The sequence below is a fragment of the Poecilia mexicana genome, unplaced genomic scaffold (assembly GCF_051168715.1).
Source record: "Poecilia mexicana isolate PSO_F unplaced genomic scaffold, ASM5116871v1 scaffold_2, whole genome shotgun sequence".
NCBI lineage: Eukaryota > Metazoa > Chordata > Actinopteri > Cyprinodontiformes > Poeciliidae > Poecilia > Poecilia mexicana.
Genome location: NW_028263371.1, coordinates 9563867 through 9584383, shown reverse-complemented (window position 1 = coordinate 9584383; position 20517 = coordinate 9563867). Strand labels below are relative to the sequence as shown.

Below are 20517 nucleotides of genomic sequence, written 5' to 3'. Positions count from 1 at the left end.
GATTATAATATGTCAGTCGGTCTCCTAGGAGACGCTTGTGGTCGGAGTCGGACTTTAAAACAGCGCACGGAAATTCCCAGGTCAGCAGCGCTGTGATCAACAGTTAGACTGCTCTTAAAGCGAAGCTGCAGCCCAAAAGCACTTTCCCTTCCTACCCACACCGTGTCACTAAAGTGGTCCATATATTTGGACTGCTTTTTAATAACGGTGGAGATTCACCGGATTTGTAGATTTTACGCTTTGTCGGCTTTGAGTGTTGACTAATTTATTTTTTCCTAAGTAGGTCATGCTGACAACAACTATCTTTAAGGTGGAAGTCGACACCGACAGAAGAGGTATTAACGTGAACTATTTTCTGAAGAGCCTCAAAAGCTTCTAGAACGGAAACAGTTTTCCAAAAAGGCGTTCAGGAGCGCCTACAAACACAAACACTCACTGATGTTTAAACTAAGGCTGCGTAAGACAAGAAGCTCTATATTTACCATGGTTTGATTATAAAATAACGATAGTTTGATTAACACGCTTTATGATCAACATGTCTGCAACTTTCCCTGAGCCTGAGCAGCCTGGTCAATAAGATCTGTATGAGTAGTGGTCATAAAATGCAGCAAAAGTCCTTCAAAGTAGTAAAATATATTATTCATAGGTAGAGTTTTAATGCGTAGGACCTAAAATGTTACGGTCTACCAAATGTGGCATCCATGTGGTTCATTGCTTCACTCAGAGGTGTGCAAAATGCAAAAAAAAAAGGAGAGAAAAAACGTATGCTACAATCTGTAAACGAAGAAAATTAGATTCTCTGTTACTTTAACAGTTGGGTTTTATTTCAACAGATAGCTTATATAACCTCTTGAGCTGAAGGACTTAATTGTGTACATTATTAATGAGGCAGATGGGTTCACAACTTTGTGTCATTTTGGAAAAGATTTTACTACGTACATTTTACTTTACATGAGAAATGTTACATTTGTTTTTATTTATTTTTAAAAGACAAATTGGATTTGGAGGACACAGCTTTACTGAATCGGTAGTGCGGAGTCAGAAACAAGACTCTGATGCGCGCTTTAGATAATTGAACATAGCAGTCATGCACCCTCCAAATCATTTTCCTTCATAAATCAGTTCAAACTGAGCCTGTTCTTTTGTTTTGTTTTGGGGTTTTTTAAGTAAAGTTACAAAATGCTTCCATCAAACACATTAGAGTCAGAGGGGGCGTAAAAAGCAGAAGAAGAAAAAAGGCGGCGGTGTGCTGCTTCCTTCGTTTCATGGCTCCACAGTGCAGAACCAGGGCCATATATCTCCAGCGTATTATCAGGATGACTCCTGCTGGCCACCCTGTCACAGGAGAGTGCTTGATATAAACAAGAGATTGCTGCGACACCCAGTAATCAATATTAGGATGGTTTCAGTACCAAACATCATTTGTCTCTCCGAACATTCCTTTGACCAAACGGAGCATTAATTCAAATCATAAATCTGAGCTGATTTAAATCCGAGGAGAGACAGAGAGGAGGGGGGGGGGAGGATGGAGGGAGTCTCTCCCCCTACATCCCCCCCTCCTCCTCATCCCTCCCCGATTTCTGACTGCCTGCCCCTAATGATTTATTTTCTACATTTCTGCGAGCGAGAGATTTGTCCATACTCACTGACAGGTCACCTTCAAACGCCAGTGGCAGACTGTTCATCACCATGCAGACGAGCATCTCATCGCTGCGAGTAAATATTAAAGGAAAAGAATCCAATTGATTGTGGATGGGCCTGAGAGGCGTCACTGCCATATATTTCACTCAGAGAGCTAATGCCGCGGCCCACACCTAGAAGCGCTCCCTCCTCTTCTTTTCTTTTCTTTTTTTTTTTTTTTTACCCAGAATTATGATTCTTCCGGAGAGCCTTGTGTGGCTGGCTGCGCGACTCAAGGTTACAATTTAAATTGTAAAAAGATAAAACAGTTTCTTATTAGCTCCATTGCCACAGCCTTGCTGTTTGGTGCTCACATTTATCTTTATTTCCGTGACCTCGGAGGCTCATAGTCTCCCAATTTTTTATTTTTTTTTTTACACACTCCATTCTCTCGGCGTGATGACCTCACGCTTTATGCATTTTGCATTGTTAAATCGGCTTTGAAACACATCCTGTTTTCATCTCCCGCGCCACAATCTCCACTGTGTCAAGTGTTACTTTAGAAACGGGGGCTGTTTATTACAGTAAGTGAACGGAAACCTCGATTTAGCGTCCCATGCTGCAGGGATTTCATCTGGTTTATAGTTCTGAAAGGGCCTTGTGAATCTGCCCCAGCGTACATTATCAGTCTCTTTAATTCACTAAGTGGTTGCGTGTGATATTATAGAACTCCTTCTGCTTTTTAGGGCTAATAATTAATTGGAACGGCACATTGTGAAAAACCAGAGCTCTCACAGCAATTCAATTAGATCGTGTTAAAAAGCTCATAGCTGGGGTAAACTGTGCTCACAGCTTCACTCTGCAATTAGGCCCTTTTTTATTTTTTTATTTTTTTTATTTTTTCCCTTTCGACGTTAGACTTCAAGAGAAAACAAGACTCCCACTCGCACCGAACATAGAGGCTTCGCTGCATGCAAACACATCGAACTCGGCAGCTTACCGTGTCATAAACAACTGGAAAAAAAAAAAAACAGCGGGGGGGAATCAGGATGAACCATCCAAATCTTTGGTTTTAAGTTGAGCTGTATGAGTGAGGCCAGTTAGGCTTTTGCAGGATTCTGACTGAAACCTGACCGCTGAAAGAAGTTAAAGGTTCAGGTTGGAGCACAAGCACAATTTTTTTTTTTTTCATTCCTTGCTTGTCAGCATTTTTAAAATAAAAGATTTAAAAAAAAAAAAAAAATTCTTACTTTTCCATGCACACATTTCTAGGTTTTCAGTCGTTCAACACATTATCTCTCCATTCTTGAGACGCACTTGCTGCTTTATTCTGATTTTTACTATTAAGTCTGTTCTGCTCGTTGTGTTGAACTGTGATATGTATAAAGTCACACGTGGAAATATATTTTAAGTTAAGAATCAAGTGTACCACACGTTGACCATTGAAATAAAGACATATCGAAGGGTTTCTGATAGAAGAAGTAGTTCTGAATCTAACAGGCTTTAAAGATTTATTCACATCTATTCCTATTCAAAGTCCCCAAAACTTTATCTGATTTTTGCAAACCTCAAAACATCAAAGAAGATGCAGTTTCACTTGGGTTTCTTAGTTTTGGATGCAAATAATGATGGGGGCTGAGGGTGAGGGGATAAAACTCAAAAGGAAAAAGCTGGTCAGGATTTCACCTGCTGATGAAAGACAATCAATGGGAAATGGGCCAATTTGGATCAATCGCTGCCAGACTGACTGGTGCATTTTATGCTGAAGTTGAGCCTCTTATTTTGGTAACGTTTTAAAGGACTATTTCACTTCTTTTTGCATCTGAAAAACTAAGATCGGCTCCTTTCCAAACTCTATAAAATCAATTTTTAATTTTTTTTCAAATCTCATCAAGATGATCAAATACAGACTTTTAAACTCATATGTAATACCTTTATTTTGTTGGTGCGAATGTCCAAAAACAGCAACATCAGTGGTTTGTTTTGTCTTCTAATCTGGACCCAGTTTAAAATAACTGTGGATCTTGTTTAAAACCCAGACACAAGTGGCGTGCCAACAAATGGAATAAAATTACCCTGTAGTTTTGTTATAAACTACAGGGTCTCGTACTGTCAGAAACTCAGACGACAAATCATTCAACAAAAACAGTTTTGATGTGGAGCTTTACAATTTACCTTGTGCTTTCCTTTATTTACAGCAATTAAGGTTTTTATTTCATCTATTTATTATTGCTCTAATATAAAATAAAAGGTTGCAGAGTCTGAAAAACTCCAAAATTTTCCTCCATAGTGTTTTTTGCATGTGGATTTAAAAAAAGAAACAATTTATTTTTTTTTCAAGATTTCAAACATATAAAGATAGGTAGATAGATATGTACAATTTCACAGAACTTTTACAGTAAACCACTATTTTTGGACAGAAAGTAATAATAAATGGCAAGCTGAAAACAAGCTGAAACGCTATTCTCATAGTACAATAACTCTTAGACAAGCAACAAGTGGTAGTGATTTCTATTTTGATAACATATATGTATTTTACTTTTTGCTAAAGACGACAGTAGATTGTCTAGAGCGTGTTTGTGTCTGTACAACTGTATTGAAATGCTCTGCAGCATGCATCTGTCATCCCGTTAATGCGAGTGCAGATTTGTCTGTGACAGTGCGTGTGTGCGCTTAAAGGGCATCCTCACCGACGCCGGAGCCGAGGTCTCCGTTCTCTCCGTCAGCCCCGTGGTGGTTGGCGTTGCCGTGGTAGCCGCTCATCGCCTCCAGCTTGATCTTCTTGACCTTCATGGCCTCCGCGATGGCTGCGTTGGCAGCTGCCGCCGCGGCCGCCGTCAGGCCTGGAGAGAGGAGGCAGACGAGACAAGAGAGCTTTACAGAACACTGCCGCACCGTCTGCGAGGGGGCGCCCGCGAGACCCCTTCCACGGCGAATCCAAATGACAAACGCGTGAAACTGACTCGAACCGTAATGAGGAGGAACGCTAAATAATTTCACGAACGGCGCTGAACGAGCTCCTGCGAAACGCCCGCATTGGTGTTTCATCTTCTGACAGGGGAGATCTTCATAGCAGGTTATCATGCTGATGAGATGGATCCCTGTGTGTGTGTGTGTGTGTGTGTGTGTATTTGGCGGCATATGATTTTTATGAATGTTTCCAGGACTCCAGCAGTCGTCGCCGCTGTACTGATCTATTTGTTCCCTGATAGGAGCCGATGCAGTCGAGATAATAGCGCGTTCCGTGCGCGCGACTTGTGTTTGTGTATAAAACACTGTCTGACACGAGAGGGAAGAGAAAGCTAGAGAGGCTCAAGCAACACAGGCAATGATTCTTGTTGATGACAACTTAAGCCGCGTTCAAGTGATCTAATCAACATATTTATAGCTGATGTTTAAATAAACTCAAGCTAAGAACAGTGTTGCAGGCACTTGGGGATTTTTCTTTTCTTTTTTTTTTTTTCCACGATAGTTTAGTTTTAAGTGAGCAATTTTTCATGAAGCCTTTAAAAAGACATTCAGAATGGGGTCTGGTAAAAAAAAAAAAAAAAGACAAACGATGCTGTGAAGAATTTAGTGTAAATGTAAAAATAAAACACAGACAACACAAGTAAAGTAAATGATGGCGCTTTCACGCAAAAATACACATTTCAAAGGTCAAACAAAGTTGGCTTTTGGGAAAAAAAAGATCAACCTTGGGATGAGCCATTGGAGGAGTTTCCATTTCCTCATAGTTTCAAGAACCTCAAAAGTTTCCATCCCATGCTGCACCTTAAGGCTTTTGGTTCCTTTAATGAGATACAAGAATAAAACCCTTACATATTTCTCTAGTTGTATGAAGTGTAAAAGTGACACAGTGCTGCTGTGCATTGCCTATCAGCTGGCTGAAAGAAGGTCTGGTTATTTTTACTTTTATTTTTTTTGCTGACAAAAAGGACAAATTTAGCTGTTATAAAAATAGTTCTGGCCACAAAAAAACCCAGATAGCAATGCTGTGTAACTATATCCTCCCCACTATCACCATTTTTTTAGGTAACACTTTGCTAAACTAGAATGATTAGCAGGACGTCTGTTAGGCAGCCAAATGCAGGCTAAGAGCAAAAAATATTTTACCAAATATTTTACCTTTTTTTTGCTAACTTTTTCTTATTAGATGCTAGAGAAAATGATGGAGAACCAGAAGCACAGTGTTATTATTACTTTCAATGTGTTTTACTGTTTAAGCAGCAGTTTAAACCAGTTTTTCTACTTGAACTCAAAGTAATTAGGATCATTACATTTCTGTATTTAGTGTTTGTCGTAATTTGGCAATATTTCAGTCTCTTCTCACTATTTGCTGCCCTTCAACGTTAGCCGTGAAAATCAGCATTCTGGGTAAACAGTTTCTCAAGAGTTTCAAGAGTTTTTCTTCTTCTTCTTTTTTTTGTGTGTAAAAAAACTCAACGAAAAATCATCCCATTCCACCGCAGCTCGAAGAATCCCATAAACCAATTACCTCACATCGGTTTGCATGCACACCACTTGAAAAATTTCTGACAAAATGCCAAATAGCTCAGAGAATTTTGCATGCATCTGCTCACGCCAAAGGCTGCTGTTCCTCCTGAGTAGACTAAATGAATATTGACATCACACTTTAAATAATCATTCACATTTCCACCGCGATCCCCCCAAATATGCTGCAGAATAGCAAATTGTGACACGGTTGTCCGACGTCAATCAAAATGAACCGGCTATGATTGATATAGTGAGAGCGGGATTATAGACGCACGTATGCCTGGCACACTGCAGAGATCATAAAGCACTGGTGTGTCATTGTGGTAGTTCCGGGGTTCTGGTGTATCGAACGTGACTCAAATCTTTATTCATGAGGCTGGTTTCAAACAGCAGGGACTGATATAGTGTTAAAGCTCCTCCAGGCCCGGTGAGTCTCAGGAGAGTCCTGCAACTCTTCTTGCCAACACCGGCGAGGAAATCAAAGATGCAGAGCAAAAAAAAGAAAAAAAAAAAAAGAAAACAAGATGTGTACCTATTACTGTTGTAACTCATACACACAATGCCGTATATCACCTGCCCTCCTCTTACATGAGCTGTTTGTAGTTGATATGCGGGTTTGCCTTACGTTTTTGACGCAGAACAAAGCCGCGTCGGCGTTTATCATCGCTAAGCTGTCACGTCTCAGTGATGGGACTCGACGCAGCTATTAGCAATGCATTCGAGAGGAGACGCGAGTACAGGGTGGGAGAGGTGGGAATCGTACACGTGGCTCTAATAGATGCAAACACACAGTGGAAAAAAAAAACAAAAAAAACATGCGAGCCGGAGCCTGGATGGCCTCTTTTCTCATCCGCAGCCCAGATGGTGAGAGTCACTCTGAGCCGCTGACATGGAGGTGCATATAATTTAAAGCCTTGTTTGCATCTTAAAATACATCAGTACCATATTGACGTACAGTATACATCATGTCAGCCTGGGCCCTCTCGTTTGCAATGGACCCTGGTTTGCTGTTCCATATGCATAAGCAAAGCAAGACGAAGGGGTTGGTGGTGGGGGGCTGGACGCCATCGCCTCATAAGAAGGTGATACTTCTTCACATAATGAATGTGGCCTCTGCCCAGCCTGAAGGTCAGCCTTCATTTGTGTATAATGGGCAAGAGTCAACTGTTTTCCAAATGAGACGTATGCAGAACAGACTGCCGAGTAAATATTGAAATCACCTCTGGGCTGTTTGTGTGATAAATTCCCCCCACAAATCAGGTGCCGCGCACGGGGGAGTGCCGCAGTGGAGCTCGCTGACGCTCTCTAACTTGTGAGGAGAAGAGCCACAGTTTATGGCGACACAGTCAGGCCTGTCCTCCGAGGTGGACCAGATAGACTGCAGGAGCCATCGGGAAATGAAGAAAAAGGGAAATGGGTGCATTTAGGAGAACCAAGGGTGTGGCGATACATCCAGTCCACAAAACAATAAGACGCTAACAATACTGGGCTCACAAGAACGAGATGAAATTCCGAGCGATATCTTTGGGAACTAACAATTCCTCTTATTAAATTGGTCTCTACACATAGCTATGCCGGAAAATCAGACATGTCCCTTGCAGATTTAGATGTGAAATCATTTTTATTCAACCAAACGGACACATAAAACGTAGCTCTTCTCTATACCCATTCTGACCACTCAAAGTGACGCTATACTGCCACATTCCCCCAATGGTGTGCAGAAACATAGAAACATTCGATCATTCAAGTAATCGTTTGCTTGCATGACAGCAATCAAACTCTTTTGATGAATGCTTGACCAGCCTTTTGAAGGTTTTCACTTGTGTTTTGAAGATTTACGTTCAGTGACTAGATGATGAGGTAATCAGATTAAAGTCAGGCAGGAGTTTAATCTGATTAATGTTTAATCTGAAGAAACAGTGGTCAAATGTAAAGATTATATTGAACCTAAATTGTCCAGGGTTATGGATAATTTTAAGCTTAACTATAAATTGTTAAAGCAATAAACCACTATTGTAAAGAATCTCAGATGACTGTAGAGTAGTCCAGCCCAGTTTTTAAGCTCGTCTTATGGAAAAAAGGTCCACAAAATGAGTGCCTAGAAATCATTAAAAATGCTCCCTTTTTCAATTTTCACAAATACAATAAAGGGTCTGTTATGTTATTCAGTGCAGAACAGAAATTGTGGAATATTCCTACAGTTTAACCCTAATAAAACATACAGAAGCAATTGCCCACTTAAGTGACTGGGTGTTATTGCTTGAATGCTTTCTAGGTGTGTAAGATGAGCCACTACACAATATTTGGTTGGAAGGAGCAAGCTGTTTTTTTTTTTTGTTGTTTTTTTGTTTTTTTTAATCTGTAATCAGTTTTTAAGATTTCAGTTCAATCCAAAAATAAAAATGTTTGTCTGATTCTGAGGTGGCCCGAGAGCAAAGAGTGTTTTCAAGAATATCTGCTCAGTTTACAGTTTGGTCTGAGCATTTTAGATTTTGAACTAAAAGAAATCATACAGAGTTTGGACTGATTTTAAAAGAAACTTGTAAATGCCCTGTTAGCTTAGTGCTGACAGGTTAGCATAATGTTGTTAGCAGCTAGCGGCTAGCCAGTCAAGTTTTCTTGTACAACACATGTCAGCAACATAATACAGTAACCAAATAACTGCATCCTCACAATGCTAATAATTCATTTGTATATTTTCTATCTTTTTTTTCTCTGTCAATTCATTATTACTTCCTTTCTTACTTGCTGCTTGAGGCATGTGGGGCTCGTAATATCAGCTTAGACTCATTTCACCAGACAAAGTCAAATGTTGACGACAACCAAATAGCGATTCATAACGCGGACTTCACTTTGATGGGAAATATTGTACTGTGAGATCCTGTAGCACACCTAAAGGGAGGGTGTTGATCAAACGTGTAAATCAAAAGCCAATAAATTGATTCGTACTACTGTGAAATGAACTGGGTGATCACTTTTCCCCTTTTTCCACTTGTCATTCAGCCACAACCCTCGCCCTGCCTTTGACCGAGTGACACAATCCGTGAATGGAAATCTTTGTTTTAAGGATCGTTTCATTTCATCAGATCCATTGTCACATCCACATTATGTGGAGGTGGTGGGTGGGGGCGGGGGGGGCACGGCGGTGCCCACCAACAGGTCTATTAGCCACCAGAAGCCTGAACGTCAACAAGGCCAGTCCCGCCCGGTGCTAATCTGCATTCATTACTATGCAAACAAAACAATCCGGCATCATATATTCTTTCAAAGTCACCTTTAGATTCAGACACTTTTCTGATACCAGAGCACAGAGGAGGGAGAATCCTCCGGAGCGCAAAACAAACAGCACATCATGTAGAGAGAGCCACACCAAAAAAAAAAAAAAAAAAGGTTTCAAACAAACAAAGAATAGCATGGCACTGTCACATGGGGAGCACAAAACAGCAAATAAGGGAGACAAGGTCTGATGGTAGCCCTTGGAGCAGCTGTCATATTAAATAATAATGAAGGATCTATTAATATGCAAAGGAAGCAGCAGCCGACTGGCTTAACGCTGTCATGCCTCTGCATATTGTCAGGATCTTCATCATTAATTAACATGCTAGCTGCCCCATACCTGCGCCAATGTCAGAACATTCTTACAACAAACACCCCAATGCCTGTGCCCTCCGCAACTAACTCGGATAATTAAATTAAAATCAGATTAACTTCATGTCGGTTCCCCCACAAAAAAAAAAAAAGAAAAACAACTTTCTCTAACACTTGATAAAAATAATAACAACCAAAGCTTATCTGTTGAGTTTCCACTGTTAAAGTAAAAAAAAAAAGAAAAAAAAAAAAAAAACTATGGAAACGGGATTTATTTATCGGGGCATAAAAAGGAATTGAGACACTCTGTGTCAACGAGCACGGCCGCCTAATTTTATGCATGGACTGGCGAAGGCGATGACAAACCGGGGACGGGAACGACGCCGCTCTTAGGTACACTAAACCACTTGAACTGTGCGATCCGCATCATGATGAATTTAGTATCAATTACAGGGTGGGCTAACCTTACGACAGGCGGCAGGACTGAAAGAGGAGGGGCAGCGACACAAAGAAGTGACAGTAAATTACCTGCTGCACGCTGGAAACTATTTTAAACCTGATCGGAGCGCCGGCGGATTATGATCCGCTCAGCAGCTCAAAGTGACATGCTAATTGTGCGCTGGGAACGTATAAATATTAGAATGTGGCTCATCTTACGACAGTAGCTGTCTGTACTCGGTAAAAGGCAATAGAGAACATTTAATGGTATTGCTTTAGTAAGGTACAGTTTCATATTTTCAAACACATTTTAGTACCAGATATAGATAACTTGAGTAAATACAAAAGATGGATAAATTCAGTTTTCCCATAGATAGATAAATTCAGTTTTCCCATCATGCTTTCCTTTGCTATCAAGTGTTTGCGATGACTGGCAGTGAGTCTTACACATCAGAGTGGAAAAATTTGTCATTGGAGACTTATATCAGTTGAGTCACTCTGGGAGGCAGGTGAGGATGATTTATCTACTTAAGGTCACTCTACAATATCTAATTGGGATTTATGTCTGGACTTTGACTAGGCCACTACAGGCCTTAATTTTGCTTCTTTTTAAAAAAAAAAAATTCTCTCTGTTGGTGTCTGGAGTCCTCTAGCCTCAGAAATGGCTTTACAACCCCTTTTCCAAACTGATAGATGTCCGTTGGATGTTTTAGCCTACTTCATGTTGTGAGACAGGTGCTCTTAAGGTGTGTTTTTTTTAAAATGTTGATTACAGTTAATTCATAGTTGAACAAGGATGGGAGTTTAGTTTCTCACATACGGTCAGATTGGTTTAGGTAGATTTTTTTTTTAATCCTAAATGAAATCATTGTTTAAAAACCACATTTGTGTTAACTCTGGTGTTTGTCTTCCGTCTAAATTACTTTCTTATAAGTGCATCAAAAAGGTAAGAACAGGAGAAATCTGCAAGGGAGCAAATACTTTTTTTTTTTTTTAACAGGACATTGTAGGTGACATTCATTTCTCTAATGGTAAATGCAGTGCTCTTGCCTTATTCAAAAGGCTGAAGCCATATCTGGGACATAAATGAATTACACTGAAGTTGCTGCTTAAGTAGAGGCCAGAGTGTGAGTGGAACCACATCCACCCTCCCTCTTCACTCAAAAGGAGATGTCATCTCAGTGTGGTGTCAGTCCACAGGAAATAATCCGATTTGGGGGGTGTAAGCGGGGGGCGGAGGGGGGCAATCTGCCTGTAATGCATCAGCAACTGGAAAGGCTCCAGCGCACCCTCCTCGCCGCCCCCAAACCCTGCGGGCCACGAGCGCGAGCGTTGGAGGGCTCGCGGCGTGTGCGAGTCGCGTGGTTTTGCAAACATGCGAAAGTGCTCCTGTAAGTGGAGATCCAAAGAAAATGAAGCTGGTGTCAAGGACGGAGATACATATGTTAGCAATATGCTGCACATCGCCTCTCGTAGATCCCGTCGACTGCAGAGACGACATATTTCCACGGCTCGCGCGTTGATGCTAATCCGGTGTGATTTGAATAAGTGTCCGACGCTTGGCCACGTTTCAGAGAAAGTTATCTTCAAACAGTCTGCATGGAGTAATCTCAGCAAATTAAGCACTATTACTTGAACGGCTTTTATGAATCAAGTCATAAAGTAAAACCTTTTGCTTTATTTGAGCTACGTTCAGGCGCGTGCCGATGACGATTAGCTCGAAAAGCACACCGACTCTATGTGCTGGTTTTTGATCCGCCTTTCTTTCTATGCGACAGGGAAGAACTTACATTTATCTGTGAGTCAGACTGAATAATGCACATTATCTTTGTGTTGTTATAGAGTCTTGAACAATCGCCAATGCTTCGGTCTACATTTCATTTCTATGTATGGACGCAAACACAGAAAAGATAAAAAAAATAAATGTGACACAGGACTAGAGTGCAACTACGCCAGCAGCCACATTTATTGGCACTATTGTCTTCCCTTTTTCTGCTCTTGGAGATACAGCCAATGAGTGACAGAGAAGATTAAACGTGCTTCTGGATTGGCTGCTTTGCCAATTCCACCCAATAGGGTATGGTGCTAGTTGCCTGGGTGCTAGTTAGCCAAAATGTGATAAGAAAACTTTACTTTCCATTGAAAGAGCCATGGATAGATGCATCTGCAAATACTAAACCAACAATTGGTATTCCACTGTATTTCTAATGACAGGATTTTCCCCCTGCTGGATAAACACACTCATATCAAAGGTTGTTTTGTTCTCAAATGTTCTAAGTGAGATTACGTTCCTCCAACAAAAGACAAATCTATTCTCAAGCTGTTCGTATACCTTCGGGTTTCCATAAGTATGAACGGAGCTGTGTTTACGATACTCTCTTGTTATCATGAGTGAAAACATTTGGACGCAACATGATAACCAACGACTACTTACAATATGCTACGTGCCAGTCACTTTCTCTGAAGCTTATTGTCTCAATGTATAGATAAACAAAAGTTTATCTTAAAAACCTGGAACTTCTTAGGAGCTTTTGATAGCATCATCAGAAACAATACGTTTTTTTTTTTTTTTTTATTCATTAAAAACGATTAAAAAGTGCTGGGAAATTTCTGTCACACCCCAGCAGGGAAGCGTCAGGGAAGTTATGAGAAGAACCTCAGTTACTTCATCTGTGCCCCCTGAATACCCCGACAAAATGTCAAGATCACAGAGTCCCTCTGGACCTAAAGGGGAAGATATCAAAAGGCTCCTTTTGTTGCTTCATGTTCTACTAAATAACCCGTCTTTCTCATCACTGTCCGTCTGTCTGTCTCGTGTTTTTTTTTTTTGCTTCGGCCTTTAAGTTCCCCTTTCATTGTGCGGGCCACCTCACCCCGCTCTCTAAGTTCAAAGCCGCAGCCACGGCTGTGAGACTCTGCTGTATTTGAACACATGGATTAGCTGCAGCTTATTATTTGCCCTACAGATGCTTTCGCCACACCGGAGACTAACGGAAAAAGTATCTCCCGACAAAGCTGTTATTGCGAATGCAAATCTGTTAGCGAAAGGTTATCTGGAATAAATAACAAAAAAAAAAAAAAGAAAACTCTGCTCCGGTGGTTTGATCTGCCACAGTTTTCTACTTGGCTAAAACGCACAGCATGTGCCGCACACCAAGACGGCACAGCAAAAGTTGCCTTGGACAGCACAGTATCATTAAAGACATATCAGGAAGGACAGGAAAATATGCAAATCAGAGCACTTAGAGCCACCGACATCAAAGCGCCCACAAACGAAGCCAGCCACAAATAGAACAAAAGCATTAGTTGCAATAAGACTTGGCCTCGGGGCGAAGCTGGGGCACAAACGCTTGTTGTTGATTCTTGTGGCGATAAGGCTTGCTTTAGCATCACCACTGCCTATGTACATATACCAGTGGAGTGGATTTAATCGCACTAATTAGAATGCACTCAAGGCAAAATGCAACATCTACTGGAATAATCTGAGAGAAAAGATCTCCAGTCCAATTTATTCTCCTGCTCTTGGTTTCCGGAGGGGAGGGTTGAGCGGAGGATCTGTTTTTGGTAAAGCGAGTGAGCGGCTGGTGTCTGGTGGTTGGGTGCATGTGTCACTTTGGACTGGTTGCCATTTCGAGGACAAGCTGCAGGGAGGCCACTCATAGGGAGGCAGTATGTGTGTGTGTGTGTGTGTGTGTGTGTAATAAAAAAGAAAGAGAACGAGAAGTCACCCAGATAGAGAGAATAAGAGCCTTAGCAACAGCAGCATACAGCTGGATATGGTGCTGGTTAGCAGTATGAGGGTTTCAATAAGCTCTGGTTTCAAATCCACTAAAATTATCCATAATGTTTTTCCTACAATTTAAAGTCATTTAAGCGAAATGAGCTTGGGTGTTCTTGCTTTAACAATTCAGCACAGAATTGCTGGTGCCTCCCCGCTGACACCGTTTGTCAGCTGGCTGAAAGGAGCTTCCAATTACTTTTTTTCCTCCAGCTTGAACAAATTTGAAAGTACGGAAGTGGCAAGCAGGACACTACAGGATGACCACTGAAGCAGAAAACCTGACTAATTAAATTTCCTCATATAGGCTTGTGTTGATCTATGTGGAGCAGATTTTTTTATTTTTTTAATGGAAACTACTACCCAATTTAGAACGTCTTTATTCTAAGTCTATGAATAAAAACCAAAATGTTAAAAAAAATAAAATAAAATGCTACATATATGGGCAATGAGCATCAAGGCATTAAAAGGTTTTAAAAAATGTTTCCAAACTACAGAGAAAGTGACCAGAGTCTCTCTTTTTTTATGCTGCATAGATTGAGACCCACATGTTGCTGTGCACTGCCACTCAGCTGGCTGAAAGAAGGCAACTGCGCCTTTCATTTGCTCATGAGAGACGTTAGAACTGTTTCTGATAACAGAAATCAATCACATCTTGTTATATTTTTTAGCTTATATACATATTTTTTCTTGTAAACAGAATGACACTGCGATTCCGTGCTATTTTTAACCCAAGATGCCACGAGAATATCATCATATTTTAACACTACCTGACTACAAAGCTGCAAACGAAGCAGATATCCTGACTAATTACCCAGCTAATATCAACTCAGTATATTCTCTGTTTGGTAGTGGTAGCGCTTAAGGTGTCATTTTCTGCACAATAAGCATTTGATAACTACAAAATGTTGTGCTGTTTTTTTTTTTTTTTCCCAAAAGTTTTGCAAAAGATATACGAATCGAAATAAAAATAGCATCAAATATGATGCCAAAAGGCTGCATGGTGGTCCAGTTGTTAGCACTGAAACCTCGCAGTAAGAAGATCCTTGGTTTGAATCCCAGCTGGAGGCCTTTCTGCATGGAGTTCGAATATAATATAGGTTATGATCACTAAAATAGCACTTAGGAGTGCGTATGTGTGTTGATTATACCACATAATCAATACTTTGGGTTATTCTTTGCAGCAAAAAATAGGAATGAGTAGAATAACTGATGTTTTTCGAATAGAAATAAAAGCAATTGCATCGTGTTTTGTGCTCAGTTTTTGTTCAAGCGGCATAGGGTTCTGATTTCGAAACAGCGGTGTTTTAACTCCGAGTCATAATACCGGCCCGCATGTGGGAAGCAGCAGAGATCCGAACCGTACCTGTGGGAGGGATCATGCCAGGGGACATGAGTCCAGGCACCGAGTGGGGCATGATGTGGGGGTTCTCCGGCGACGTCACGCTCTGGGTCCTCTTCGGAGGCCGTCCGGGTCTGGAGCTGCAGACAGAGGAGAGAAAAGTTCGACTTGTGAGACGAGGGGGCGGGGGAGGGCAGCAGAAGAGGTGGTGGGGGTGGGGGTGGTGGTGCTAGTGTTAACATTTGCAGCTTACCAGAATGCAATTCCATTCCAAAGAGCTAACATGTACTGTAAATAAATTTCTTTTCAAGGACAGTTGCTTTCTGCAGCTCGACATAATAGACTTCCATAACTAATTAGATTACACGCTGAATTCATTTCCTTTATTGAAGATCAACCACTTTTTGATGCATAATTCATAACCTGCACCTCGTTACCTGTTCCCCCGTATTAATATCCCCACACTATTTGAATTGCCTCGTTTGCATATGCTAAAATCCAGCGCTCGGCCCTCGGCCTGGAAATTACATGTTAACTTGTTATAATTATTGCAGTCAGGCCACTATTGATTTATGAGACTTTTAAAAACCAAATATGTGTAGTTCTGGTAATGAATGATATTTTAAGGTTCTTCAGGAAATTAAAAGGCAATGGCTGCCTTAGGAAATGTTCTGCTTGCTTGATTTAATGCGTGCCTTAGCTGGAAGGTGGTGTGACAGAGTGATTCAGACCTGTTGGACGGTTCTGATGGGGGAGTTTTATTACACCAAACGAGGGGCACAGATCCAGCCGTGATAAATGACTGTGCCACCTCGCTGTGGAGAAGAAAAAGGCCTTCAAAGCAGATACACCCTTGACTTTCTTCACATCTTACTCATTCACTTATTAATACAGCTTCGAGTTTCAATCAATACCTACTTTGCAGGCTTATAGTTGCAAAGAAAAGCCTACAGGGTAAAGGAAAAAAAAAAACACACACACACACACACACACACACAACGGGGCCATGTGAGGGACCGAGATCCTGTAGAGGCATATTCTTTATGAAGCACTGGCTGTGCGTCTCAGCTGAAGATGAATTATGGTGACTTGACACAGGTGACATATTGGCTTCATACATTATTTCGCATAGTAGTCCATTTCAAGCTTTTGCGAGAATCAAAGTTCCGTCTTAAATGACTTGAGTCTATCTTTAAAACACAATATGATCTCTGTAGCGTGCTGTAAATAGCCAAAGTGGTCAAACAAGAAGACGAGGGGATTTTGTTTTGTTTTTATCTAGCCAAGCAAACATGTGAATTTCAACTTTTACATGCCAGAACTATACATTTGATTTTCTTCAATTGTAAAAAAAAAGATTTTACTTGGCTAGGATTTTGTTTTTTAAGTGAAATGATGCATCAAATGCAGGGGTCTTCAAGGTGCAACCAAGGTGCCTTTTTTTTTTTTTTCTTTTTTTTTTTGTGGCTCTCCAATGAAGTCCCAAAAATGCTAAAAACTGATTGGTGCAAAATTCTTTTAATGGAAAATGTCAGCCACAACACACAAACAGGTATTTGTCTCACATTAGCCAGGCTTTTAGCTTTCTCTTTCATTTCACGATTAACAGAACCAAGTCAATCCAGTAACCGGGATGAACCCATAATTCATCCTCAGCTAATGCAACTACTTACAAATCTGCTTTTAATTAATTTACTACATTTGCCTAAAAGTAGCAACTGTCATCAACGAAACTGACCAAAATCCTGTCCTTACTGATGAAAATAGACAATTTCTTCTTCTTCTAGTTTTTTTATTTTTATTTTTATTTTTTATCTAAGCCCATAAGAATTGCAAACGGCCTATGTGTTAGTTGGGCCAACATGCAAAATTAATTATTCCTTTATTAAAATGTTTAATTTGTAGAGTTTCTGTTGAGTTCATTTGCTGTGTCCTTCAGCCACCACAAGGGTGGGCTGAGTCCTCAGCAGCCCCTCGTCCCATGCTAACGCAACTATTTACATGTTTTGTGGCTTATCTGTCCAGTGACCATTGCTGGAAACTTTAACAGATCTGCTCTGATAATCACCGACCCAGCAGATGTGTCCGTCTGTCAGAGCTGCTCCTCCGCCCTCCCCTCTTTTTATTTATAGACCTTCCAAAAGTCGAACTCAAATCACACCCCTCCCCAATCAAAGAAATACAAGTTGGGTTTTCCAGTCCAACAAAAACGAGCTCCTCTTATCTGACTGTAAAGTGTTATTCCAGACTTTATCGGCCAGTACAATATATGAGGCTGTTTGTGTTACAGTACATTTCCCTACATTTCCCAAAGGCGGTATCTGAAGACAGACGCAGTGGCTTTAGCAGCAGCCTTAGTGGTTGAATTTATTCAGCCATGTCTTGTGAGGTTTATTTACCTCACCAGTGCTAATAGAGTGCACTCACGCTGTCTGTCTGAATATGCTGACTCTTTCATATACACGCCGGCTCTGGAGGTTTTAGGGCTAAAAGCAGACTTTCACCCAACTGTGTCCCCCTTTTGGAGGGGAAACACAAGAGACAGAAAGAAGTATCAAGAGGGGGAGCGAATGACAGTAAAAAGGGAGGAGGGCAGCTGGGGAGGGCAGAAGGGAGGAGAAGGGGAGAAAGAGAAATGAGCAGTCATTCACCCTGCGAAGGCCTGGAAACGGTATTCCTATTCCTATAGAAGCACCTCTTTGATCTTATGAGAGGGCAAAATCGCAGACAGTTTTGCTGTCATCACTTTCACTTATACTCTGGCTGAATTATTTATAAAAGAACTCAATAGAGGGTATAGGAGGGGCAAAACTCTTTTTCACTAACAATACTAAAAGCAAAAAAAAAAAAAAAAAAACGCTCTCAAATGGCCAAAAAGAAATGTCACATCAACCTTAGATCATGTCAAAGCTCCGTCACAAAGCCCTGGTTAAGTACACCTAATGTTTAGATAGTCTGCCAGAGAATATGTCCGTGTGTTTAAAGGGGGATAGCATTTCAACCACTCTCTCCAAACAAATAACACTGGCCGGCCATGAAAAGCAATACAGAAACTGAAACGCTTTGAACTGAGGAACCTCCGAGCAACAGGAAGGGCTCTCAGGAATAATATCACTGTCTCCTTTCCTTACGGCTGAGTGGGCGTCTGTATTTGCAGAAATAGCAAACAATTTGTTGAAGAAGGGGGGCAGAATAATACTCACTGATTTGTTTAATATTTCGATCTTCCAGTCTCGCAGTTCTGTGCGATGCTCCTTAACGTGTTTTTGACAATAAAAGGTAGGAGGACATTTGAATATGTCTTATTTATGTATGTGTTCCTTTTTTTTAGCTGTGACAAACTTCTGATCTAATGTGTGAGTCTGATGCTAGTTTGCTTTGCTTTAGATTATAAATCTGCTCAAGAAAAATCCCATACGGTGTTCTTCAAGGCTCCATACTCAGGTCACTTTTATTCTATATTTACATGCTCACTCAAGTTCAGGGTAATATCTTAAAATACATATACCAATGAGACTAAACTTTATATCTACAGTATATAAATTGGGGTCAACATACGACCACAGTCCTTTCTAGCTGCAAAATCAGTGTTTCCAATGTAAATGAATGGAAGAGGACACATTTTTTTGCCAGATAAAAGCAGATAAAACGGTTTGATTAGAGGTTAGAGAAAAGGGAGGAACTACACTTAATGAAGCTAAAAAAAATACTAGACAGCATGATGAAAACCAAATATACTTTCTGTTCTATTCAACATTCTTTTAAAAATAGGAGAATTCGGGCACTGCTAACTCTTTAAAACCGAGAAACTAGCATGTGCTTCTAAAATGCTGCTGCCAGAGTCCTGACCAAGATCACGATCACACCAGTCCTTATCGTTCTGGACTGGCTTCCTGTTGGTGAAAAGATAGGTATTTAAATCTTATTAATAGTCTGTAAGGTACTGAATTATAATGGGCTTAAATACAAATCAGAGTTGCTTCACTCACAAGTGAGCTATTCTGTCAAAGTTCTCAACAGCAAAGCAAAATCAGTGTGGGCATTTAGCATTAATGTTCCCCAGCGCTGGAGCCCTACCCCAACCCCCGCAAAAAAACAACTTAGATGTGAAGAAACTTTTGGCGCTATTAAACCAGGAGTAAAATCCTTACAGCTTCATGAAGTCACATAATTTTATCAGCTAATATTTGTTTTATTTTAGCTATTTCTCTAAAACGAATGCCTAAACGCTACTGTTATTCTTTGAATGTCTTGAATGTTTTTTTGTTCTTTTTTCCTGTGAAACAGTACATTAACTCACGTGTTAATTGTACTAAAAAAATACAGCAGCCTTGCTTTAGGCTGCCTTAAATCATGCAATTCACTGTCCAAAAACACCACAACTACAGCTACGCAAGCTAACGCCTAAAGAGATGGTGGACAGTGGGAGCCATCCAGGCTAATGTGCTGGGGTCCAGAGAGGAACTCAACCTGGCCTAAAACAAAACAGCCAGGCTATTTATCAAGCAGCAGATGCTGATTCCTTAAATAGCCTGGCACAGAAACTGCTCCAAACTAGGCCATTATTGCAGAAAAAAGATAGCACAACTGGATTTATCACTGGGATTTTGGTTCATTTCCTATTAGATGCTTTATTTTCTAATCTTTTTAGCTCGTTTTAAAACGTTTCACCAAAAGAAAAAAGAAAAAGAAACTGTCTATATTTCACTTTGGGCTTGTTCAGACAATAATATTTCTGTTCCGGGGGATCAGTCATGGAAGAATTTCATTTCATCTTTTATTTATATTTGTACTAAAGACATTTGGGCCCCTCATATCTCTGGCTTCAATTAGGGAAACAAAATAGGCCCCCGCCAGCTTTGTGCCGGGGCCACAAATATGTTACACATCCATTCTCTGCCTTTCTTGTTTTGCTGCTATGGTGAAAAGAAAATAGCGGTGAACTTTCCCTGAACCAGACTTCCTTTAATGGGCCCGGCCGTGTGTTGACCCAGCAGAGTCGGCTGGAACCTGATACTATCCAGCTCACTACGCCCGCACGGGCAATCAGATTACACGGGGCCCAACAATACACTCCACACGAGTCCAATTTCAAGCGCCACAATGCAATAAAAGTGCAATAATTGAATTCACGTTCTCGCCCCCGTTTACAGGAAGCCGACACAATGCGATGGGCATAACAAGAGAGGGCGATAGCGCATTAGACATCGGGATAGTTCTGATCTCGCGGCGGGATTCTGATGACTCACTTTCAGTC

The 20517-nt window shown here is 40.8% G+C and overlaps 1 protein-coding gene and 1 long non-coding RNA gene across 2 annotated transcripts in view; one reads left to right on the top strand and one right to left on the bottom strand.

The window, feature by feature from the left end:
- Positions 1-20517, top strand: part of LOC148160390 (uncharacterized) — a 143210-nt gene that overhangs the window by 55484 nt on the left and 67209 nt on the right. The gene's annotated exons all lie outside the window — the stretch shown is intronic.
- dachd (dachshund d) overlaps positions 1-20517 on the bottom strand; it is a 134562-nt gene that overhangs the window by 47809 nt on the left and 66236 nt on the right. Inside the window, 5 exon segments of the mRNA XM_088010401.1 lie at positions 4311-4463; positions 7335-7389; positions 7391-7462; positions 7464-7492; positions 15285-15400. Coding sequence (XP_087866527.1) covers positions 4311-4463; positions 7335-7389; positions 7391-7462; positions 7464-7492; positions 15285-15400 — 425 coding nt within the window.